At 39.3% G+C, this 25725-nt stretch overlaps 2 protein-coding genes across 2 annotated transcripts; one reads left to right on the top strand and one right to left on the bottom strand.

The window, feature by feature from the left end:
• Positions 1-1518: 1518 nt before the first annotated feature.
• LOC145772772 (brain-specific serine protease 4-like) lies at positions 1519-13371 on the top strand. The gene is made up of 10 exons (XM_082584649.1): positions 1519-1627; positions 2474-2605; positions 3472-3582; positions 4774-4929; positions 5239-5393; positions 7143-7240; positions 7533-7662; positions 8056-8161; positions 8914-9074; positions 12531-13371. The coding sequence occupies exons 1-10, from the start codon at positions 1558-1560 to the stop codon at positions 12741-12743; spliced, it is 1332 nt and encodes a 443-aa protein (XP_082440775.1). The 5' UTR covers positions 1519-1557; the 3' UTR covers positions 12744-13371.
• Positions 13372-16218: 2847 nt separating this feature from the next.
• LOC145772492 (uncharacterized) lies at positions 16219-21168 on the bottom strand. The gene is made up of 2 exons (XM_082584367.1): positions 17703-21168; positions 16219-17441 (listed from the first exon to the last, which is right to left on the bottom strand). The coding sequence occupies exons 1-2, from the start codon at positions 21166-21168 to the stop codon at positions 16219-16221; spliced, it is 4689 nt and encodes a 1562-aa protein (XP_082440493.1).
• Between the last annotated feature and the right edge of the window lie 4557 nt (positions 21169-25725).

Raw genomic sequence — 25725 nt, 5'->3', positions numbered from 1 at the left:
TTTACCGTTGATGCATTAATCTTGGGCAAAAGTTTTTTAATAAAGGAATAAAAATGTCTCTGCTATCAATTTAGTAAAAAATGCACACTTCAAGAATGTTTATTCTTCGCCTTTATTGTTGCAGTAGACCTGCTGTACCTATCCAGTATACCCACAATTGAAATTATTTTTCAAGAAAGCTAGAATGATATTATTTATTTTTCTACAAGCTCTAACAAAATATTGGAGGAGTGCTGTATTTTCTGGCATTTTTGATTTAAAATAGGAAGTCCTACAAAATAATGACCAGCAAAACAAAATTCTATGATGTGATTTAAGCTATTATAATTATGTCCATTTTTTCTTGTTTTCTAATGGCCAAAAAACACTTGACCGACCAAAAAGAAATAGACCCTTACACGGAGAACCTACCGGCCAGGGAGAACGGGGGTGGTTAACACGCCTCTGTACTTTCATTTCGATCGTGCGATAGAAAAAACAGGTGTTCATGTTCCGATTGTACAGCATATCAGCATAAAAAGGTATTTTACCAATCAGTTTGAAGACAAGTGCATTTGCTTTCCCAATGCAATAGAATTACAGGTATAAGGCGTTAGACAAGTCAATGGGTCTAAATTGCTTCATTATGTCTTCAAACATCAAAATCCAACAAAAGGCTGCCACGCTCAACATTGAAAACCACTGGTTTACTTAGACAAATCACCGGTTACAATTAAGCGATTAAATGGTGTTATTTGAATAGCTACGTCATACGCAAGAAGAAGAAGAGAAGGTGTTCATTGTTCAACTTTCAAATATTGCTAATGCCACAGCTAATTGAATCTTGCAGTTCCTTCATGTGTTTGTTGCGTTTACTACAAAAAATCCGCAGTACTTATGGTAAAAATTTCAATCACGTTTTTGTTAAGTGTGTCAAAGCTCTTTGTAACCAATTGGATAAAGTGAATCAGTGAAGGGAAATTGATAACCGGAAGTATAAACATAAAGCATACGAGAAGTGGGCGCCGCTGAAGCTGTGAATATACAAAAATCCTGCTTCTTGTGCTGCGTTTTTATTGTTATTATATTTTATTCTTCGAGATTCAACCTGGCTACCAATATCATGTCACGAATGCATAAAAAGGTATGCGGAGTGAAAACAGGAAGAACTAAAGCTACATCCTCCAATAACAAAATATACGAAAACTTTATTATTGCTTCAGTTATCCAAGACCTACAGTATTTAGAAAGACGTGAATTAGAAATCGACTTTGAAAGATTAGTTGTGTACTCGTAAAATGATAGTAAACTCAACAAAGTGAAAAAGTGTTAAAGTTATACTGCTTTTGGGTGGTGATAATTTAACTTACTTATTCAAACGTCAAGGAATATTCAAACGTGCTAACAACTCATTTGAAAAAACAAGATTCATTTTTAGATCCACTATTTTTGTGATCTATATCCAATATTTCGGAAGTTAAAAAATTTTTGTGTCTAAAGACATAATTACGTTTGATAAACCAACAGGCTAGCAAAAAAAGTAGAAAAAAACAAACAAATAAACTTAAAAATACCAGTATGAATGCAAGAATATTTCTGTATTCATTAACGCTACTTCTATGTTTGGTCAGTGTTTCGTTTTCACAAGGTAAGCAGTTCATTGCAGATTACAACATGACATCACAAAATATTTATTCGCCAATGAAACGTGTTTTTTTTTAAATAATTTTTTGATATTTCACACATTTTTAAGGTCATATTTTCTGAATTGAAGTATAGATGGGTAAATTATGTATACTTAGTAGCATAACTAATAACTATAGACCTACAAACAGTCATCAGGGGTGTTTTCCTAACGACTATTTGCTGGTCGACTGTCAACACCGAGTTATGCCATAGTTGGGTAACTACGCACAAGTAGTAAAAATACAAAGACACCATTTTTTTTAATGTCTTGGTGAAAGAAACTACACCAAGTGGACTGTCATTATTGCGATGCTGTGACAGAGAGACTGAAATCCGATTTTATTATGTAACAAATTGGTAACAACTACAGCAGAGACCGAATCTTTGCCATCAAGTTTACCTCACAAAGATGCAAAGGGTTTTTTGGTTTATCACTATTGCTGAGATGGTATCACCTAAGTATGCTGCACAATCAAGAACAATTTTCTGAAAGTGACTTTGATTCGTCGATTATGAAACGTTAATTATGATCTACAATTGGCATTTGTGACAGATTTACAGTATAATTCACAGAGTGATACTCTCTACTTACAGCATTGCATTGACCAGTAAGCAAAGTTTCCCTGAAGCCCTTCCAAAATCAGAATCTTTTGTATTTTGCGGGCTGGGCCCCTCTGAGTCGTTGCAGGAACGCAAACCTACAAATAACTTTAAAAGTAGAAGTGAAAATGGTATCATGCCTGCCAGTAGTAGCCTACGCCAATCATAGATAGATTTAAAGCACAAAAGATTGAAACTTGTTTTTCAGAATGCAAAGATGAAAGTGATGGATGCGAAGTTTTCAAGACATCGTCTTTGTGCGAAGTATTTAAATCAAGTCTTCTTAAATTATGTACATATACTTGCGGATGGTGTGAAGAATTGAAGCCTAAAGTGAAAGGTAATTGATTAAGTTTTATTTTGTTTTTGATTATTACGTCGATGACAATAATTCAGCATCGTGGCAAAAAAGAATGCATCCAGGTTTATGGTTAGGCTGAAGATTAAATGAACATTTATAGGCTACATAAAAGCCAATTTGCCTGCGCATTTTCAAGCATGACATAAAGTGTCTTGTAAATGCACGGCCGTGCACTATGATTAAGTTATGAACCGGCATCTTTTCTAGCGTCGTTTAAAAATTCTCAGTAGCCTATTCGGCAAAACAAAAGACAGAAAAGGATAGAAGTGGCATATATCACAAACTCTCATGCAACAAAAAAGGAGCACGGTTACGAAGCCTGCCGAACACAATATCATGCAAAAGAATGCTTAAATGTATGTTACCACTCAGACTCAGATGCCTACACACACGCACACACTGCACAGTATAAACACATATACACACGTGCTTACTCGCTTTCATTCCATTTTTAAGCGCCAATTCACAGCAAACCGTAGGTAGGCTAGGCCACACGACTTTGTGATGAAAAAGACAAAATTAGCGAAATAAAGCTCTGTTGAAAATCACATCACTTTCGTAGCCTAGGCTACAACTAAAAGTGCCTTTAAAAATATTTTTCTATTTCAAAAAGATTTAAATTGACGACGAAATTAGATGCAAGGGTTAGGAGTTTACATTTGTCGTTAAGTTGGAAAATTTCAAAGTTCTGAATTCAGGAACGTTTATATGCGGTAACTCGAAAAGCATGCTTTTGCATCCAGAATATTAACTAACTTTTTATCTGACTCTCCATAGAACAGTTAACGAATAGCTATAAAACAAAACACTGTTTTGCATGATACATGAAAAGTATTTTTTTTCAGAAACATGTGTTGATGAATTTCCTTCCTGTGAAAATGTTGTTCAGTTCTGCACTCCTAAATACCGAGATTTTTTAGAGAATCAGTGCAAAAAAACCTGCAAATGGTGTGAAGGTGAGTTTTGGCATTCATTCTTTTTCAAAGTAGTCTACAGTTTGTTGTTTTCTCTATAGCACCCACAAACGGGTTTAAGTTAAAAAGGATAGGTGAGTCACTGTTATGTGAATACCTGATCTTGTGCAGCAATATCTTAATTCAAGTTTCTTGCATAGTTTTGGAAATGGTTATGATTAAAGCGACATGAAGGTAAACTATGCTTCAATGGAGCATTTCCTCGTCAATATAGCATTTCCTCTTTACAGAAAAAATCTAAAAATGCTATAGCCTACGTTAGCTCAGTAATTCTCAAAGTAAGCGATATATAAATGATATCGCCCCATTTATGGACGAAAGAAATACAATAAGTGGGCAGTGGGCTCTAAATATTAAATAACTCATTAAAGATCACCAAGTTCATCCATTTCATTGAGGATATTGCCATTAGCTATGATTAGTCTACTTGTTTAATTTATTTGTACTAAATTTGCGTGTACACTAACATTAGCTCTTTTTACATTGCTGGGCGGCGATGATAAGGTATATAGCCTATGCCCTATAGCAGGGGTCACCAAACGTTTTTCTCTGAGGGCCGGATTGCTGCGAGATTAACGGCTGCGGGCCGGATGCAAATTGCGAAAAGATATAGGCCTACAACTATATCTAAGAATTTCCATTGACTTGAATTGAGCACAATAAATAACAAAGTCAGCGGTGGAATAGCAAAGTTGTGATGAAAATCGAAAGGTTGCTGGAAAAGTTATGACCTGCTGTGATACACTACAGGGCATCGTGCTCTTGAAAAAACATTACATCTTTCCAAATTTGGTCTAGGCTGTCCCCATTTGTGGTGGCCTAATGATAAAGGTGCAATGTGATGGTAGCTTAACAGCAACGTCACTCCTTTACAAAAAGTTTGGTAACTTTTTTCCTTACAGCTGCACTACATTTAACAGTTGTAGTGCAGCTGTTATTTCCGCAGCACATGGCGTGCCGGATGAAATCAGTTCGCGGGCCGGTTCCGGTCCGCGGTCCGTAGTTTGGTGACCTCTGCCCTATAGTATAGATTTCTGAGAACATTACATAAAGTTTGAGAACCACTAACCTCTCTAACTGAAGCTGTCGTTTTACTTTTCATCTGCAAACGTCTGCAAACGTTAGTTAAAAAATTGCAAAACAAAATTGTCATTAATTATCTTCTACACACAGGTCAAGTCTCATCAAGTCCTAAGTGGAATGTGTTGTCGGATTGTTCAAAGTCATGCGGAAATGGAACACGGTACAGAGTGCCACGATGCCGGACCAATAATATTGACACATGTCCAAAAATATACGAAGAATGTAACATGGGCAGGTGTCCTGCCGGTAGGTTTGTTTGAAAGTAGGATCAGGTAATGGATCTGACTTGAAGCAAAGTTATATCTGACAATAATGCAAAAACATATTTTGCACCCAATGACAGCCTTTGATAAATATTTGCTACTTCAAATTTCAAGTAGACTACTTTTGTTTTTATTGCAGAAGCGTATTCTTTGTTAAGTATGGTTGCATATATTTTTTCACTAACAAAACGTTAAAATCAAAGATAGGCTATCGTACTTTGAATAATATGAAAATAAATACCGTCATTTCACTGACAATGATATTCAATAACCTGCACTATGCACTTTTCAGCGACTTGCAAGGCTGATGAAGAGCACAGGTATCGTGATAGAACGTCATGCTGTAAGACACCAACCCACAACAGGTGTGGTGTACCACAACCACTAAACTCAGCAGGGAGAATAATTGGTGGAAGATTAGCTAACGTACAGCTGTGGTCCTGGATGGTGAGTTTATGCATCTAGACCAGCGGTCTCCAACCTTTTTCTCTCACGGACCGGTTTTAAAATAGCCTACTGTAAAAACAGCTTTGCTGACAGGTGATTGGAAATACGAAGTTTGAAATTTAGACTACTTAGGCTACTTTCTAATGCTTTATAACTGTTTAAACACACTGTAAGCAAGATTTGTAAAACAAATCAGACCATGTAAACTTTTAGGTCCACTAATGATTTTTTGAAGAAGACGCACACTTTGTATTTGACCAATACCACCAAATTAAAACTGAATTTCTTCAAAAGTTTAAGTGACAAGTTTTGATCTTAAGTTTGAGTGTCAAGGTCACAAGACATATTTCAATTCATTGCCTACCGGAAATAGCTTTACTTAGTTGTTGAGAAGCCTAGTTAGTCATCAAGATGTTTGGTTTGGAATATTTCATCAATATCTTTTAATTTTAAGAGGGCCATTCTTTCGTTTGAGACTAGATCAAATTTCAGGGCAGGTGGTGGAGAGCCAGGTGAGTGTAGCTTCGTCCAGCGTTGCTATACCATGCGTTCCATTTGGTGCCTTGTAGATGGGACATTCGAGAATGACATGGTCAGCAGTTTGTTCCTCCGCGCCGCATTCGCAGGCCGATGAGGGAGCTAGACCCCACTTGTACATGTTGGAATGGAAGCGACCGACTCCGTTTCGGATTCCGTTGAGCTTGACCCAAGTCGGCCGAGGCAGGTCCATACCAGGGGGCGCGCCACCGGGTGGGGTATAAAACCATGTAGTTTGGTGTCGGTGGCGCACCACGCTGCTTTCCAAATATCTTCCAAGAAGTGTGCTGCGTTGATGGCATGATCGCTGAATGGATGTAGTAATTCAACAGCAGCTGGCACAAAGGGGTGTCTTGACTTTAGTTGCCGGAGAGATTCCTGAGGTGGGATGTTGAATTTTGCATGAAGCAAGTGGTTAATTACAGAATAGTATCGGCAAAGTTTTAAATTCACTGCTGACACCATTTGTTCCCAATGGCACACGTCATGGGACTGAGCGAGCGAAACAAGCGAGAAAATTGTGTAAACTTGTAGAAAATTTACATGTTTTTTTCTACTTTGGGGGGAAGTAGGCCTACGTCACCAAGCGCCCCCTCTTTGGATCCGTTACTGGATTGGTAGATATTTAGCAGGTTACAAAGTAATATTCATTTGTACGCAGGCCTACTATTTGGTCACTAAATAGTGCATGGCTGCATCAATTGTATTCACAGTAATCAATTTATTCTACGTCTAAGGACATACTTTCAACCAACTCTCACACTAGACGGCCATTTTGGGCGTGTGTTCTCGCTACCTGGTAGCAACCTTTCACGACTCGGTGGTTGGGGAATGGGGATTCCTGGTCTTGAAACCCATTGACATATGAACATGGTCAGCGAATATTAGATAGAAAAACACATCAAAAATAATTAAAAGATTTTACACAGTCAACAGTTTAGCAAATATAAATTCGCTCATAGCCTACATTGGTGGCCGGTTTATAACCGAGCTTGAAATCCTGTTAACCTGAAGTTGTAGGTCTTCTGCTTTTCAATAATACCTTAACACGTAGGCGTATTTGTTAACAAGTAAGCAAGTGTAATTTTTGCTTTCACAAAGCGTCAACAGAATGTTATCCAGGTGATATTTTTATCAGGCCTATACAGGTCTACTTTCACTTTATGAGGTGTAAAAAAGTTTTTATTTCAAAATAGTTTTCCTGTTTTCAAGGTGAGGATAGAAATTAATGCTAAAAATGGAGAAAGAGGCTTATGCGGAGGTTCTCTCATTGACAGAAAGTGGGTTGTCACAGCAGGACATTGCGTAAAGTAAGTACATTTTGCTTGGGATTTGAGATCAACAAATTAATTTGAAATTACTCAAATGAAATTAATTAATAAAATTTATTATAAATTAATTTGATAGTTGCTTACACTTGTCATATTATACTTTATCATATGTCATATTATATGTATATTTTCTGCTAACTTTAGAAACGCATAAAACAGTTTTGTTCAAAGCACCAATGCACCATAGGTAGGCTATTGCACATACTACAAAAATGAATGCTTTTGCAAGCCTCGGAGATTTAATCAAAGTATAAAATTTGTTCATTTGCAGGAGTTTCCAGTTCCACCAAATTACAGTTTATATTGGATATGGAACTCGTGCTCAACGTAAAATGGGAATCGCATCCAAGCACATTCAAGTCAATTATGATTTTCCAATGGCGGATGTTGCACTCCTAGAGGTCTGAATGTAGCATTTTATTTTCAATTTTCTTTTGACTATTATCTTTAAAAAAGATTCATATTTTATTATATGTTGATATTTTTGTTCTTATCTTTGCACAACCAAGTATGATGTAGCCATTGTAAATTTCAAATTAGTGAAAGCAATTGAAGAGCTATTAATTATTTTGATGTTTTTGATCAACGAGTTATTAAAGAAACGGTAACTGCTTTCATTACTGTCTGTGGAATGGCCTTCCAATTTTTTTTTCATAGAAGTCGCATTGTTGCTTTGGTTTTAGTTCTTACTTAGAGCTCTTACATCTGCACTCAACATCAATAGCATTTAAGATTATTTTGTTTTTAACTTAATACCAATGGTGACAAGGAATATGACACAAACCCATTTTCAGCTCTCATCTTCAGTGCAATACAGCCGATATATTCAACCACTTTGCCTTCCCCGTGGAGAAGTCTCATCACCAGAAATCACCTGCTTCGCCGCTGGATGGGGAATAAGTAAGTTAGTTTTGAAAGGGGGAGTTGAATTTGCGACTTGGTGATTTTTATCAAGAACTTGTAAAAGTCTTGAACTAGTGTATTTAAAAACAAATTTAGTTTTGATTTATTACTAATTAAATTCAAACAGGGCAATTTAGGATAGGCCTACTGCTTCTATTTTACGATCATTGTGTTTTTTCATTAATGAAGTAATGGTGTAGGCTACTTTTTTATCATTCTATTTCGTGCCTTTTTTGCGTTTGCTCGGTCTATCAAAAGTAAATGGTGAGTCGCACTTTTCTTAACAGAGACTTAACGTTTTTTTGGGCAATCTAAGCTTGAGACTTATTGAAGAAAAAAACGTTGTGTTTGTCTTGAAGAAATAAAATCATTCTGACTTGTGTGAAAGATTCTGCAAGTTAAATGTCCCAACTGCACCAACAGAAAGACAATCATCACGTCACTGCATGAAAAGAAAGTGAAATTATCGCACGAACAATAGGAATGAGAATTTTTTAGATGGAAAAGGCATTTCATAGGCAGTAACTATAGCAACTACCAAATTTCCCATGCTTGTTTACATAAGTATGAAACTGAACAAAAGAAAGATCTATCCACCGTACCAAAGAAAATTTTGAAAAAACAAATGGTCATAATTTTACAGTTTATAATATGAGTTTCGTAGGCTACAGGGATTCATGGTAGGGTATGAATCCCTGGTTTCGTATAGTCCGAAGCAGTGCATTGTTTTCATAAAGTGTATTTTCTAGCTGAGACGGGACGTCCTTCTGATCAACTTTTAGAAGTGGATTTAAACAAGTTGCCATTAGGAGTATGCCAAGAAGCATACAAAAATGAGCCGTTTGCATCGCTGATAGACAACAGAATGATTTGTGCCGGTCGGATCGGTGGAGGAGTAGATACGTGTTTGGTAAGAAAATTTAAACTTTTTTTTATGTTGGTGACAGTAGTTGATGTTCATTAAGAATCACGGTCTACGGCTAATAACGTGATATGAGGCCAACTGGCCATTCTTTGGTGCAGTGGTTCTACTTTTTTCCTAGCGACGTAGCATACGCACAAATTCTTCTTGGTCTTGTGACTCATCCGCAATCAATAAAACAATTTAGCAAAGAACGCACTGTCAGGATTGGTGTGTAAGCTTCTCCGCCTTTCTTTGATGTGGTAAAGTTTATTCAAGTTTATTTGAAGTTTTGAGACTGCTAATCACATTTTCTTTTAAGATACAGTTTTTATCGATACCGTATTTTATTTCAATCAGAAGCCATAACAAAAAATCTTACTTGGCCTAAATTAGATAAAAACAAAAGTATGTTTATGGCTGTCTAGCGCACGCTATAATTGGGTGTAACCAGGGACATCTAAAGAAAGGGATGCGAAGGAGTTTATTACGTCTGACAATAGAGACTTCTGATTGTTGTGAATATTCTCTGTTTATCGTAAAATGACAGTTGGCACCGATAGTAATTTATTAAATTTTGTTATGATAGCCTGCTTGCGCTATTAGCATCAGGCCTGGATTGATTGATTGAATCTTTATCCTCGGACTGGAAAAGCTTCTTGGAGAGCTTAATCCTGGCAGTTTTGCATACTTGTAGAGCAGGAGTCGGCAAACTGCGGCCCGCGGACAAACTTTTTGCGGCCCTCGAACGATCTTACTTTTAGTGCATAAACTAAAGTTTCATCATTATCTACGCATAAATTTATTTTATATCATAACAAAAAGCTCTTTAACATGTGTCCCGATCCCGACATTACTCGGTAACTCCCATGTACGCTACAAAATCTCTTAAAATTATGATCTGACGTTACTCAAAACTATGTACCCCACTGTCGAGGAATAATGACAAGAAAGCACTCATTGATTATTATGTGTAATTATGACGTAACAGAATCGAAATTGATTTATGCAGTAATTTTCCACGATTCAGTTCCAATTGCCAACTTTTATAAAGAATATGTCCATAAATCTACCTATCCTCATCTGTATGACAATGCAAAACGTGTAATGTGCTTGTTTGGAAGCACATATTGCTGTGAGCAGCTTTTTTCAAAAATAAATTACGCAAGAATAAACTTCGCACTCGCCTGTCAGATCGTCATTTGAATGACGTATTGCAAATATCATCAACAAAGTTGCAAGTTGATTTAAACACCTTGACCATGACACAAAAACAACATCATTCTTCACATTGATAAATGATAAGTAAATAAAAACAATGCATTGTGTTTTAATACGTGTTTGATAATAAATATGAAACGGCAACAAACACGTCTCATTGTGCAATAGACACAAGAATAGGATCGAGTTGCAGGTGCGCCATGATTTTAAGGATAATGTGGCGATTGTTCATAGGTTGCAATTTATGCGGCCCGCACGTTACCGGAAGTTTGTAGATTTGGCCCAGTAGTACAGAAAGTTTGCCGACTCCTGTTGTAGAGGCTTTGAATCACTGACGCAGGCCCGGTCGCGAAATTTTTTTTCCCACGAGATTTTTGTCTCATTGATTCTAGTCACTCTAAAAGTAAGATTTTCCGAAAGTGTTTTGAGAGATTAGTTGATTCAGATTGCGATATAACTATTTGCCAATGAAATTGTGCAATGATAATAAAATATAAGCTTTCCCTAACCCTACTTTTTTGAAAAGCTCTTGTGCACCGCAAAAATTAATTTAAAGAAAAAAAAAGTTTGACTACGACGGGCGTCGAACCCCCGTTCTCCCGATCAGTAGGCAGAGGATGAAACCACTGAACCAACCGTGCCAACGAGAAAATGTTGCATTCACACGGTTTTAATCCAAACTTTTACCAAAATATGTAAATGAGACAGAAATCTGGTGGGAAAAAAATTTTCGCGGCCCGGTCACCGAGATTGACAGAGTGAAGTTTCCAATTGTTGAAGTCTTGTTGCCGGAGAACTATTCCCATCCATTAGATGCCGCTGAATGGAGAGCAGTCCTCAACATGCGTTGCTCAAGCGCACACCCAGAGAGTCGAACCAGCGCCGCTTGATCTTGAAGCTTCTTCGTTCTAGAAGTGACGCGCTAACCAATTGAGCTATATTCATTGCATGCTCATAGTCATTTGTCTATTCAACTAAGTTTACACGTAGCCTATACTTGCTTTACTCCTAGCCTATTGCCAAGGCTTTGTTAAGAAAATAGTTTACTGGTAACCATTTAACAGTAGCCACTTTAACAAGTCGAAATTCTGCCACTAAACTTGACTAGAATGAAACCGCCAACCAATCATAAGCTACGGTTTAAGTGACGTAAAAAATGGTGAAAAGAAGATGATAGAAGGCAAATTAAGTGATTGATTTTTTGTCAGCTGGTTGGGTTAGGGGTTAGGGCTAGAAAGTAGTCATTTCATTGACGCGGGTTCGATTCCCACTACTGCTATTGCTCTTTTTCTTCTGTAATTACCGAATAAAGTTCAAAACAAGCATTAACTCTCTGGATGAGTGCTAGAAGGTTCACAATTGGACGGTAGCCTCTTATAACATGTTCTGATTGGTTGGCGGTTGCATTGTAGTCATTCGCAGTGGCAGAATTTCGACTTGATAAAGTGGCTACCCCATTTAACTGTGTTTCCAAACAAGTATTCTTCAAACATGATCTAAATAGGCCTAACATTTGCGAACTATCTTTTGTAGCTGATTGTACCAGCAGCACCACACAACTTTCTGCAATTTTAAAAAGAGCGCTTAACTCGGTATCAACTGCCGCCCTTCTAGTGTCGTGGGAATAAGGCAATCGCTACGAGCATTTCCCTCTTTAAATATCTCTGGGTGTAACCTCCTATTCTATTGGATGTTCGAGTGTTCGTCATTTGTAGTGATCCCAAAACAACAGCTTATAACATATAAATTATTTTCTCATTTTTTTAAAATTGTTATTCTGCTCTTCCGCCATTTAGCAAGTAGCCTACATATTCTGTAGTGTAAAAGATGATTAAAGAAAAGCCACACTTAATGTCCTCCAAAAGCAATAACGTAACTTCGATGCTCTGCAAACTGCAGCACACATTTTATAGCAGCTGTGCTCTTTGTTTGTCTGGCGCCTTAACAATGACAATCAACTCGGCAATTTTTCTTTTGCATCAGTTAGAAAGGCGCAAAGCCATTAAGTAGGCTATTTTGACTCATCTACTTCGTGAAAATAGGCTACAATTAACAAAATTAATATTTCTCAGCAAAATTTCTGGTGGTGAAAAATAATTTCCTTATTTTGCTGATGCTCCTAGTAGCCTACTTGCAGGCATTTGGCAACTGTAAGAACTTGTAAGTAAGTTAGCTATAGATAAGATTATTATATGTTTGCTGAGTTTCAAACACGTTGCTAAATCTTGTGAAATACTTGTGCAGGGCGATAGCGGTGGCCCTTTAATGTGTCAACGCTGTTCTTCATGTGAATGGTATTTGACTGGAATCACATCTTTTGGACCGGAACAGTGTGGAAAAGCAGGCCAGCCAGGAATGTATGTCAATATAGCAAGTTATGAAGGATGGATTTTACGTCAGACCGGGACGCGAGGAACTCAAAGAGAAACATTTTCTTGTCGAGGATACTCATCTTAACAATATCTTAACTTGCATATGGCCTGTTAAAAAAATTTTGAAGTAGCCTATCAGTTGTTATCATAGCCTAACCATTGAAATGTCCTTTAAGATCCTAAGTTCCATCAAAGATAGCAAAAAAGTTATTCTTATTTCATTCAGGCTACTGATTCACTTTGAATTGTGAAATAAAATACACTTTGCATATAGGCTATTCATTCTCAATCATTTAACCCTAGAATTACCATACCGGTCAATTTATATTTTTGGTATGATTCTATATTTTTATTCAAATGAGCATAATAATATTCGACTGATATTACGGCTAATCCTCGAATTAAGGTATGAACTACGTGCTCTATGAAGACAATCGCTTTACATTCCAAATCCTCCAAAAAATCATAAATATATGTAGAACTACTACACCGGTCAATTGACCAGTAAGTAGGCTGCAGATTTTGGCTAGTGGTCTATTTTGTAGGCAGCCTATTGAATAATCTTGTAGGAATTGAACAATCAAACTTATTTAACAACAGCTCTGGCATAGACTTAGTTTTCCATTCCAACCAAATATTTTGTTTCGGAAACATTCACAAGCAATGTTATCCTCATCTGCTTATAGGCTGTACCGGTCAATTGACCGGTGTGGTCGTTCTTGGTAGCCTATAGGCCAGGGTTCTTAACCGGGGGTAAATTTATCCCCTGGGGGTAAATTTCACCTACCGAGGGGGTAAATTTATTGAATCATATATTAAAGTAAACTTAATCTTTTCAGTTATTAAGAAACTGGTAGTGTTGCACTGGAAAATTTAGAGACGACTACCAAATCGGTTAATGTTATGGAAAAAATGGATAATTTCTTTCATCAAAATAATATATCCTGGAATCCTGTGGATTCACTTTGCACAGACGGTGCCCCTTCTATGCTCGGTGCTAAGTCTGGCTTTACAACTTTGGTGAAAAAACGCGCACCGGATATCATTTCTACTCACTGTGCCCTTCGACATGCACTGGCAAGTAAAACCCTTCCAGAATATTTGAAAGCAGTATTGAAGCATGTGGTTGAAAGTGTGAATTTTATCAGGGCGCGTGCTCTTAATCATCGTCTTTTCAAAGTGGTTTATAATCAGATGGGATCAGGACATTCTGTTCTCCTTTATCACACCGAAGTTCGGTGGCTCTCTAGGGGTCTTATTTTGTCTCGAGTTTTCGAACTACATGGTGAAATCGAGAATTTTCTTCGAGAACGCAAATCCCCGTTGAGTAAGCTCTTTGGCGACAACAAATTTATTGGTGCATTGGCTTACTTACTTGACAGACATTTTTTCAAGTTTGAACCAGCTCAATATGCAAATGCAAGGAAAAAGTGTTACCATTATAGATGTAAATAATAAAATTCAGGGCTTTCAGACAAAATTAGATCTGTGGAGTAGAAGAGTTAAAAAAGGAGTTTACGCAAATTTTCCAACATTTGATGATTGGAAAGTCAATAAAAGTCGCAACGAGATTTCTGACCTCGAAGTCGAAACATGCCAGCACCTTGCCGTCTTAAAAAAGAACTTTGACTGTTACTTCGAAAGTGAAAGTTTTAACAGTAGCCTAGTGCTCTTTGGATAACTCATCCCTTCGAAGCCAAGTTAGAAAGTATTGTCGACGATGATCTTTGCAAAGATGAATATTGATTGATCTTCAATGTTCAACAACGCTTTGTTCCAAATTCTTATCGTGCAATGGTGACTTTTCCAAGTTTTGGTGTGGATTAGTCGAAGACTTTCCTACGCTGACTAAGCGTGCATTTGAAGTTATTAGGTACCTTTTCCAACTACTCATCTGTGTGAAGCATGGTTGACTGGACACGATGGCATCACAAGGGGCCACCAAAACGGTGGGGGTAAATTTTACTTTTTTTATTCGGGAAGGGGTAAACGAGACAAAAAAGGTTAAGAACCCCTGCTATAGGCTATCGGGTTTCCAGTAGTTTTGGAGTTTATTTTTTTTGTTAACTTTTTTTCTGATCCTACTAAGTCCAATAACCAAACTCATTTGATGTCAGCTTCATCATTAGCTATGTTCAGAGATGGGCGTGATCTTGATCTTCAAGATCACTTTTATTTTGGTGATCTTGATCTAAGATCACTTTTTTTGTGTGATCTTGATCTTGAAAGTCAATAAGATCAAGATCGCTTTGGAATTTCAGTTGACCTACTATACAGTATATTATAGAGACATTTTTTGAACTGGTACTGTACAAAGTAGCCTAATTAGTAGTAATTACTGTCTAAAACGTTTTTTGCCTAGACTGGATAAAGTGCAGGCCTTACTTATTAGAAGAAATGGTGTATTGAAAACGACAATAATAAAACGAAACAAACAGTTGCTTACCGAATTCTTACATATTCCCTAGTCACTCCAAATCTCCAGTTCTCCAGATTTATAAAACAATGACCACTCCAGTCCATGCCAAAACGTAAAAAGAAAGATCAACTAGCAAAAATTGTTAATGCATGGCCGGGTCACTCAAGCATGAAAATAGAATGGAGCAGAGATACAACAATAATATTAAATGGGCGGGGAATCGTTTCTAACATACCCACCCCCAAAACCAGAGTTTAACAAATGAGGGTTTTACCACTGTAAAACGATTACAACGAAGCAAAACACAAACCAATTAATTGCCACAAGGTGGCCACATAAACGACAATTGACATGAATTATGCAAATATCGACCAGAATCAAAAATATTCGCGGTTAGCAAGGATCACAATTGCAACACAAAGGCTGGCTTGCATTACACACAAACTTAATAGAACATGCATAACAGTAGCCTACAGAAGGACATCGAAGACACGCCCAAGAGGAGTTAAAAAACCCTTTTGACCAACATGCTTAGCGATTGCTAAAATTAAGCACAAAAACATAAGTCTACCGACAACTGGAAGTCAGCATAAACGGATACACGAAAAACAAATGATAGCATACATGGTACCAGTGGCAGAAGTGGGGATATGGCATAAACAAAAGCACACATACAACCTAATACTGCGCAATGCTATGACCAGCGCAAGTGACATTAACGTCAGAGCAAAAGTAGGCTACCAGAAAAAACACGCGACTGTTAAGTCGAGTCGTGATAGTTAAGCAATGAATTGACAAAACACAAAAAATAATATCGCACATAGCAAAAGCTTTAGTAGTGAGACAGGTGTGTGAAATAGTCAGACCAAAAACAGAGCTAGACTGCTACAGTGTAAATAACTGCAGGATGCAAATAGAAACAACACTATTGATGGGAGTCAATAACACAGTTATGGCAGAACTGCTGGATGCAAATGCATCGACGACACCGCGCTAGCTGCGGTAGTGAGGAGCACAAGAATAATAATAGTAAAATAAACACAAACACGCAATACAATTCAAATATGAAACCTAAGCAGCATGAGCAATGTCAGTTGTGCAATCGTGCCAACCAGCCAGCCTAGAAAACAAAATTGTCATTTCAAAAGTCCATACTGCCCTCTAGCAGGCAGATCTTTCTGATGTCGCGAACAAACTCTGTACCGTCAGCAACCTTTACTCGCACGCGTCTGACAAGTTTGTTAGTGTCCGGCATAACTTCCTTTACAATAGCCTTGGGCCAGTGCCCACGTTTAGTTGCCTCGTCCGCTACCAGTACCAAATCGCCTGGTTTCAAGCTTGGAGATGTGCCAAACCACTTTTGTCGGGGCTGCAGCAGAGGGAGATATTGCAACAGCCATTGTTCCCAAAACTTGTCTGTGAGGTATTGGGTCTTTCTCCAAGAGCGTCGATAACCGTCAGCCTTCATAAAAACATCTGGCGGTAGGGTGTCACAAGCTGATCCGGTGAGTATCATACTTGGAGTCAGGGCTTGCAGATCATCTGGTGACGATGGGAGCGAAGTGATGGGACGATCGTTTAAAATTCTTTCAATCTCTGCTACCAGCGTTAGAAGGTCGAACTCATCCAACGTAGCGTTTCCTACCAGCGACCGCATCAATTTTCTTAATAAACGAAAAAATATTTCGTAGAAGCCGCCTTGATGTGAAGCACGCGGAGGGTTGAAGTGCCAGTTCGTTTCATGCCGAAGTAAGGCATCGGTGACTTTCTTTTGATGGAGGTTCTTGAGTCCTTGCCGAAGTTCGCGGTCTGCAGCAACAAAGTTTCCTCCGTTGTCACTGTACAGATCAGTAGGACAAACGTTTCTACGGCTGCAGAATCTTCGGTAGGCTTGAATGAATGCACTTGCCTCCAGGGATTGCACGACCTCAAAGTGCACAGCACGGGTCGCCAAACAATTAAAAATACAAACATCCGTTCTTTGTAGATCGTGGAAGTTCGAGTAGCGGGTAAACAACCGACAGAGAGAGTCCGAGTCCGTAATCGCGTGTTGTTGGGCTGAGCAATGTTCAATGTTTTTAACCTCTGGATCGTCTGACGAAATTCCGCCAACAAAGTCGGACTGGTTTGGCCAATTGCTCGTGACATCATGCAAAAACTTAGGACCATTGAACCAAAGCTTAGCGGTATTAACTTTATCAGGCCAAACTCCCCGAGACGCGAGATCAGCGGGGTTTAAGGTAGTCGGTACATAATGCCATTGATTGACACTGGTAAGCATGTGAATAGTGCTCAGCCTATTAGCCACAAAGGTGTGAAAACGAGTCGAAGTATTATTAATGTAACGCAGCACAACAGTTGAGTCTGTCCATAAGACAACACAATTGAATTTAAAATCACACTCCGTCAGGATAAAATTGCAGACTTTGGCAGCGAGCACAGCAGCAGTGAGCTCCAGGCGAGGTACGCTAACAGGCTTTAATGGAGCCACTCGAGACTTGCAAAATAGAAAATTACAAATTACTACAGAATCATCATAAAACACTTTAACATAAAACACGACCCCATAGCCACTGGTACTGGCATCACAAAAACCATGCAATTCAAAGCGGATAGCACATTTACCAAAAAGAGTCAGGCTTCTAGCGATGGAAACACATTCAAGCTCTGGAAGGGCCTTTAACCAAGCTTCCCAATTAATGTTTACTGGCCCAAGGCCATTAAGGGGTTCATCCCAATCAAGTTGAGCGTCACATGCTTGCTGCAGGAGTTGCCTAGCAGGTAAAATGAAGGGTTGTATTAGACCTAGTGGGTCGTATGTTTGCGAAATCATGGAGAGAACGCCTCTCCGGGTGTTAGGCTTTTGTTGGATACTCACCCTCACCTCCATGCAATCGCTCGCAGCATTCCACACAACACCAAGGGTTTTCTGCGTTGGAAGCTGGCACTGAGGCAAATCGACCTTCGACGCCAAGTCTTCCTGCAACACAGAACTCAAGACCTCTGCACTGTTAGACAGGAATTTAGTTAAATGGAAGCCGCCACTTTGTAATAGTTCACGCAGTTGTTGTATTAGTTCGATAGCCTGATCCGGCGATTCACATGAATGACAAATATCGTCAACATAAACATTTTTTAAAACTGTGTTAACAGTGTTTTGATCAGCACCTGCTTCATTGTCTTTGGCAGTCATCCGAAGTGCGAAGGCAGCACAGCATGGCGACGACTTTGCTCCAAACACATGAGTTTGCATACGGTAGTCGACAGGTTCCCGCTTGAGATCATCGTCCGGATACCATAAGAATCGAAAGGCATCCCTGTCTCCTTCGTCTACACGTACTTGGGAAAACATGGCCTTAATATCGCCCACAACAGCGATCGGATGTTGCCTGAAGCGAAACAATGTTCCTACAAGGTTATTGGTGAGATCTGGGCCATGAAGCAGCTTGTCATTTAATGACACGCCTTTAAACTTCGCGCTGCAGTCGAAAACGACTCTAAACTTGGCCGCATTGGTCGTGCAGTGATGGGGCACATAGCACGTCTTCCCTGGTGTGTCTACCACACCAGTTTCAAGTGGCACAGCATAGCCACATTTAACATATTCCTGCATTTTATCACGATACTTATTGAATAACACCGGGTCAGTAATAAATCGGCGCTTCATTCCCTCTAGGCGCTTGAGTGCCATAGAGCGATTATTGCACAAGTCCGGGTCTTCATGCTTCCACAACAGCCCTACAGAATAGTGTCCATCCACCTTCTTCACCGTGTCCTGCATGATCTGCAGCGCACGTTTATCCTCAATTGAAGGACAGGGGGCCTGTGGCTCATCGATGTCATTAAAATCCTGCAACAATACATTTAACATTCTATCGCAAGACTCCTTTACGCTAAGAAAGTTTACCATTACTGGTGAGTTGAGTTGCCTATCGCCACCATCTTTCCCATAAATGGTCCAACCCAGAAGAGTGTGCAGTCCACATGGTTCTCCTGGTGCGCCAGTACGAACTTCCTGCAAAAGATAAGCCTGGTGAAGATCGCTACCCAATAACAACTCAACCTTCCTATCTTTTAGTTCAGGGAACTTTAAGTCCTCCAAATGACTATATGCACTACTAAGTGCTTCGGTGGGAATACTGTGGCTGACATCCACAATCTGGTCCATCACCAGAGCATCTGCAACGGAAAACACAGCCTGCTCTTCCATTCCCTGCACAGCCAAAAAATCAATTTTCTTGTCATGAAAGGAGACAGCATTGGTGGTCAGCAACTCCACATTGCTTTTTGTCGCAGCAACCCCTAAGCGAGATACGAGGCTTGAGGAGCATAGACTGACGCTAGAACCTTCATCGATAAAAGCATAAGTATAGGTATAGTTGGAGGGGTCCCCAGCCCATACCTTAACTGGCAAAACCTTAAAAATTGTTGTCCCAGATGTTGCTGGCACAGTTGCGGACGTTGTTGCTGAGATGCCCTTCTTCAGAGCAGAGGGGCTTTCCTCTTCCACACGGTTTACATGCAGAAGTGAATTATGCCTCGATCCACACGTTGCACAAGATTTCTTAAATCTGCAATCAACCACTCTGTGGCCTGCTCTCAAGCAACAAAAACACAGTCTATGCTTTTGCACCAGGGTTCTTCTTTCTGCAACAGGCTTTTGTTTAAACATCTCACACTTCCATAGGGCATGCGACTCTGCACACAAACAACAGGACTCTTGCTTATGGTTAGCAGATTGGGAAATCTGCTCTTGGGTTGTGCAAACCGAAGCACGCTTGTAGCCACCTTGCGGATTAGATCGAGCCATCGTTGGTTGTAGAGCTCTCTTAACATCTTTGCCTGGTTGCATAAGATGGCCATATTGGCTGTCGGCTCGAGAGGCTGCATCCTCGACCAAGACTCTTAAATCACCAAACGTGGCACAGTCCGATCCTAAGTGATTAACATGAACAAACTGCTCCTTTAACTTATAAGGAAGTCGCAGGAACAGCCGTTGAAGCACCTCGTCACTGTTTAAAAGGTGAGACTTACCCCAGCCATCGAAACTGACTTCACACTTATACATCTTGTCGCAAAGCTTTGTGAGGCCCGGCGCATCCCACTCTGAAATAGGGGGTCCTTGCAGCAAATCTTCCTTCACTTTGGCCATGAGTTTTCCAGGGTTGCCAAACCTTTTTCTCAATCTATCCCATGCCATTCCATATGCTCTTTCACTATTTTGCAAGCAACTCAGGCCAGAAATTACTTCCAAGGCCTGGCCTACACAATTGTCCTCCAAAAAGGCGATGCGATCTTCAAAGCTTAGATAGTTTGACTCAATGTATCGTTCAAAACGCCTTTTAAAGTTAAAGAACTTTAACACATTGCCGTCAAACTTCTCCAGCGACAACCGAGGACCATGAACATTTTGAAACCCTGCACTGAGCTGGGGTTGAGGCACGACGATGGGAAATTCACTACTATTATTAGCTTCAGTGCGAAAGGGAGATGTGTAAGGATTAAGAATATTACTAGCACTACTGCTGCCCTGAAGGATACCCTGTTCTGCTTTTACAGGTGGTATCTTTACACCACTCTCACGGGGTGTCACGTGACTGCTAGACTCAGCAGCTTTGCCTGTGTCACTGCCTGCATCCATAACTACCGATGATGTTTGATGTGACACTTGCTTGGATTGCTCTCGACAGCTTCGAATGAGGGTAGAGCATGCTTCAAGCAAACCATAAATGCTTTCCCCCATACGGTTCATCCTAGATTCTATTGAGCCTGATTGCTGTGGTTTGCATTTGAGTAAATCTAAACGTTTAAGGGAGAGCTTCCTTTGAAGTTCAAGGCATCTTTTCTTTACCTCCAAAACTTCAGAAGAGCTCAGGAAATCATCACTTGAGCATAGCTCCATGTCGATGGAAGTTATGCCAAGCTCGATTTCAACCAGCTCTTGTTCTAACACAACAAGACCTGGCAGCTCTTCGCTACTGTCATGTTGACCACTAATATTAGAGGCGGCCTCATGCTGCTCTGTTGAGCCACTAGCATAACCATTTGGCTTACTCCGTCTTGGAGTTTGCTTGGGCTTTTTACGAGCCATAATTAACACACAGCAATATACAAGCTACAAAAAACAAAATCTGTACGGTACTTACCTTAGGTGAGGTGACAATTGACCTTCACGATATTACGGAGAATGTCAGTAAGCAACCTACTAAAATTACAGGGTTTAACGGTAACCAGTTCTACCTGACTAGAACAGTGGCCTGACAGAGTACAGGCTTAGAAGCTTCAATCTTTGGCAGACCTGACAAGACTGCCCAAAGTGAAGATCTATTTACAAAATTTAAACAAAGTTTACAACGTGGCAGGCTCAAAGGCACAAACCAAAAAATGAATCCTTGGCAGACCTGAAAAGACTACCCTAGGATAACAAACAACTAGTTACAAAGTTCAAAGAAACTTTACAGCATGGCAGGCTCAAAGGCACAAACCAACAAAAATGAATCCTAGGCAGACCTGAAAAGACTACCCTAGGATAACAAACAAATTACAAAATTCAAACAAACTTTACAGCATGGCAGGCTCAAAGGCACAAACCAAAAATGAATCCTTGGCAGACCTGAAAAGACTACCCTAGGATAACAAACAACTAGTTACAAAGTTCAAAGAAACTTTACAGCATGGCAGGCTCAAAGGCACAAACCAAAAAATGAATCCTTGGCAGACCTGAAAAGACTACCCTAGGATAACAAACAACTAGTTACAAAGTTCAAAGAAACTTTACAGCATGGCAGGCTCAAAGGCACAAACCAAAAAGTTAATCCTTGGCAGACCTGAAAAGACTACCCTAGGATAACAAAACAAATTACACAACTAGCTAAAGTGAGCTAGACAAAGGCACATACCATAAATGAATCCTTGGCAGACCTGAAAAGACTACCCTAGGATAACAAACAAATTACACAACTAGCTAGAGTTAACTAGACAGGCATAACCTTGCACCAAGCAAAGGTATGTTTTATAAATGATGTCTAAAACGTTTTTTGCCTAGACTGGATAAAGTGCAGGCCTTACTTATTAGAAGAAATGGTGTATTGAAAACGACAATAATAAAACGAAACAAACAGTTGCTTACCGAATTCTTACATATTCCCTAGTCACTCCAAATCTCCAGTTCTCCAGATTTATAAAACAATGACCACTCCAGTCCATGCCAAAACGTAAAAAGAAAGATCAACTAGCAAAAATTGTTAATGCATGGCCGGGTCACTCAAGCATGAAAATAGAATGGAGCAGAGATACAACAATAATATTAAATGGGCGGGGAATCGTTTCTAACAATTACTACCATTTAACCACTATTAATATGACTCATGCGTCTAATAAAAGTTGATTTGAAATCTCAATGAGTTTGGTTAGTGTTGCCATTTCAAAATTGAAAAAGCTTTGTGTGATAACCAGCTTACGACTGTATATCAACACATGAGAAGAAATGACTAAAATTTGTTTACATTTCTGCTTTGCGCATTCTAAAAATTTGTTCGCTTTCGTTGATGCAATCTTAAATGTTTGAAAAGTTTATGTTGGGGATGCTAAAAAATGGACTTTAGTCGACTTTGGTCATGTGAAGTGGCTTATTGCAGACTGCAGTGAACCAACCAGACTGAACATTGTTTCAGATATAGGCTAAAAATAAAAAAAATAATACATAAAATGTGTAAATAGATGCTATCCCTTTATGTATAGTTTTTAATTTTGTTTTCTACAGTACCCCAAAAAGTGATCTTGAAAGTGATTTTAATCTTCAAGCAGTGGCGTAGCTATCGGGGGGGGGGGGGGACCGCCCCGGGCGGCACGTCTGGGGGGCGGGACTTTCAGACAGGACGTTTTTTTGTTGTTGTTGATAATGCAAAAGTACACGGAAAATAAAAGCAAACAGAATGACAACGTTCAAAACAGTGGCGTAGCCAAGGGGGAAGAGGGGTTTGGGGATTACAACCCCCCCTTTGGCACGCATGTGACGTCACAATATTAAGAATGATGCTTTCAGTCTCTATGTCTCTAAAACAAAGTTTGCCTAATTTTAAACGAAACTCCATTAAAAGAGCGAGTTTTGCCAATACCAAACATTCAAATATCTCAGCCAGGAATTAGCAACAAGAAAACATAGAGACTTAGCTTTATTAAGTTACCGAAATATTCCCAAGAAAACATGATCTTATCCTTTTGCTATGCCATCGGACAGCACCATTTTACAGGAATATTTATACTAGGGGATTTATACCCACATTTTTGTTGAAAATGCTCTCAGAATGCACCAAATCCAAAGTAATTTTTCAAAAATTTCTGGGGGAGGCCCCCCAGACCCCCCGCCGCTGGGTGTCGTTTTTGGCGAGGACTCTGTCGGGCTTCGCCCGCCGGCCCTTTCAAAATTACTGGCGACGCTACTGGTTCAAAACATACAATAATTCCACTTTAAGTCAATTAAAAAAATTTCATTTTCACATGCTTTTTCTTGAAGGGGCGGCAAAATCTGAATCCGCCCCCGGCGGCACATTCCCTAGCTACGCCACTGTCTTCAAGATCACGATCTTGATCTTAAAGATCACGTATTCTTGGTGATCTTGATCTTAAAGATCACCTAAACAGGTGATCTTGCCCATCTCTGGCTGTTACCTGCTGCAAACGGAGTTACTGTATTTGTCTTGGGAACATTTGCAAATAACGCTTTTCTTATCTACCAATGAATTGACCGGTGCGTCGTTTTAGGTATAACGGTTTTCCGGTAGTTCTAGGGTTAATAAAATAAGGATATGTTAATTGGAGTAGGCCTACCATACCACAATGCGTAGGCTATTTTAATGCAGCATAGGATTGTGGTCATGTGCCATCAATTACAGAAATAAAATGCAATATTCCGCAGTGAAAACATTGCTCATTCAAGAAGCCTATATTGAGTCAACAATTAAAGTTAAAGTGCTCCATTTGAGTAAACGGATCAAATATCCTGGACCTATCGCGTATTTTGAATAAACATGTACCGGTAACGTAACAACAACGAGTATAAAACTTAATGTGTTTTTCATTTTTGCTTATTTACAAAAAATGGTAGGCTATTTATTGTAGGTGTAGGCTACATTTTGCCCTGGCCATGGGAAAAAACAGATGGTATGACTGTTTTGTCTCAATCGTATTTCATTTTCTTACTATTGCCTACAAGCAATTACTTGTCACGTTGCAAAAAAAAAATTGAATTGAATTGTAGTAACTTATGTAGCCTAGTCGTCAACACCAAGCAATTTTTGTGAACTTTTTAGAATGAGTATCCATATAGACTCAATAAAAACAGCAAGGTTTGAAAACCAATGAACTTATTATTAATTGGCTAAAGCTTTTGCCCTTGCCCTAAAGGCAGCTTTTTTAGTATTCTTATTCAAATAAAATCAGTGTAACTGTTTGTCAAACGGTACCGTAGCCTATATGTCAAATGCATTTTAGCTGTTTACATGTCTCCAAAACAAACCAGCTATATCTATTTGACTTTTTAAAAAAATGCAGAATGTCATGCAAAATACAGTAAGCTTATGTGTCATAAAATTTCGAAATAATCCTAGACTACATCACGCCCGTTCTACGTCCGCCTCGTTAGTTCAGTGGTTACGCGTCTCGGGGTGCGCGCTTGAGCATTTGAAGACTGCATTTGATGACTGCTCTTTATTCAATGGCGCCCAGTGGATGCAATAATTTCCGCCAACAACACTTCAGAAACCATCGGAAACTTCACTCTGTCAATTTCGGTGACCGGGCCGCGGTCGGACGACCGGTCGGTCGGTCGACCGGGCCTGCGTCAGTAATTGAAAGCCTCTACAAGTAGGCTATGCGAAACTGCCAGGATTAAGCTCTCAAAGAAGCTTTTCCAATCCAAGGATTAACATCAAATCAAGCATGAAAAAAAACAATATTCAGAAATTTAAGATCCGCTTGTAGAACAGCTTTTCAAGAACTTTAAAGAACATGGGCAAAAGTGATAATTGTCAAAAATTTGTCAAAGCGGTGGGGTCCGATGCTTTTTGGTATCAAAACCAGATTATAATTGTTTAAAATTCCTGACAGGTATGCTGTTCCAGTCCCTTACAGAAGTGTCTACGCCTGAAGCTCATGTTTTGTATCAGCTAAACCTTGTTAAAAATTTTGCTTTGCAAAACAATGGTATCCGGCAAATTTGTTTCTAGATCCGCTGCTTGCAGTGGTAAAATGTTAAAAAGTTTTTCTCTTTATTTTTGGATCTTTTGCGCCACTTTGTGGGAAAAATCAGTTTGAGATTTGCAGACGCCAAAAGTGGTTGCCCTTGCCAGCAGTTGTAAAAGCAACAGCAAGCATGAAAAACAAACCCGACAGTGGCTTCCATTGCGCTTTTAATTTCATCACTACGGTGCTGGAAAGTATTTAGTTGAAAGAGGAGTGAGAAAGCATTAATAGGCCTATAAAAAATGCACATTCAATGCGTTAGGCTTGGTTGAAATTGATAACAATGAACTAGCAATTATTTTGCACTACAGTACATAAAAGTCCAGATGGCCTTGATTTCTTTACAGATTTAGCTTAGGCTAGTTGAGTTTGTATTGGCTATACGGTATTCATACTAGACCTGCCA

Source organism: Aplidium turbinatum, chromosome 6 (genome assembly GCF_918807975.1).
Source record: "Aplidium turbinatum chromosome 6, kaAplTurb1.1, whole genome shotgun sequence".
NCBI classification, from domain to species: Eukaryota; Metazoa; Chordata; class Ascidiacea; order Aplousobranchia; family Polyclinidae; genus Aplidium; species Aplidium turbinatum.
The sequence above is the reverse complement of the archived record's forward strand: the minus strand, read 5'-3'. Positions and strand labels throughout refer to the sequence as shown.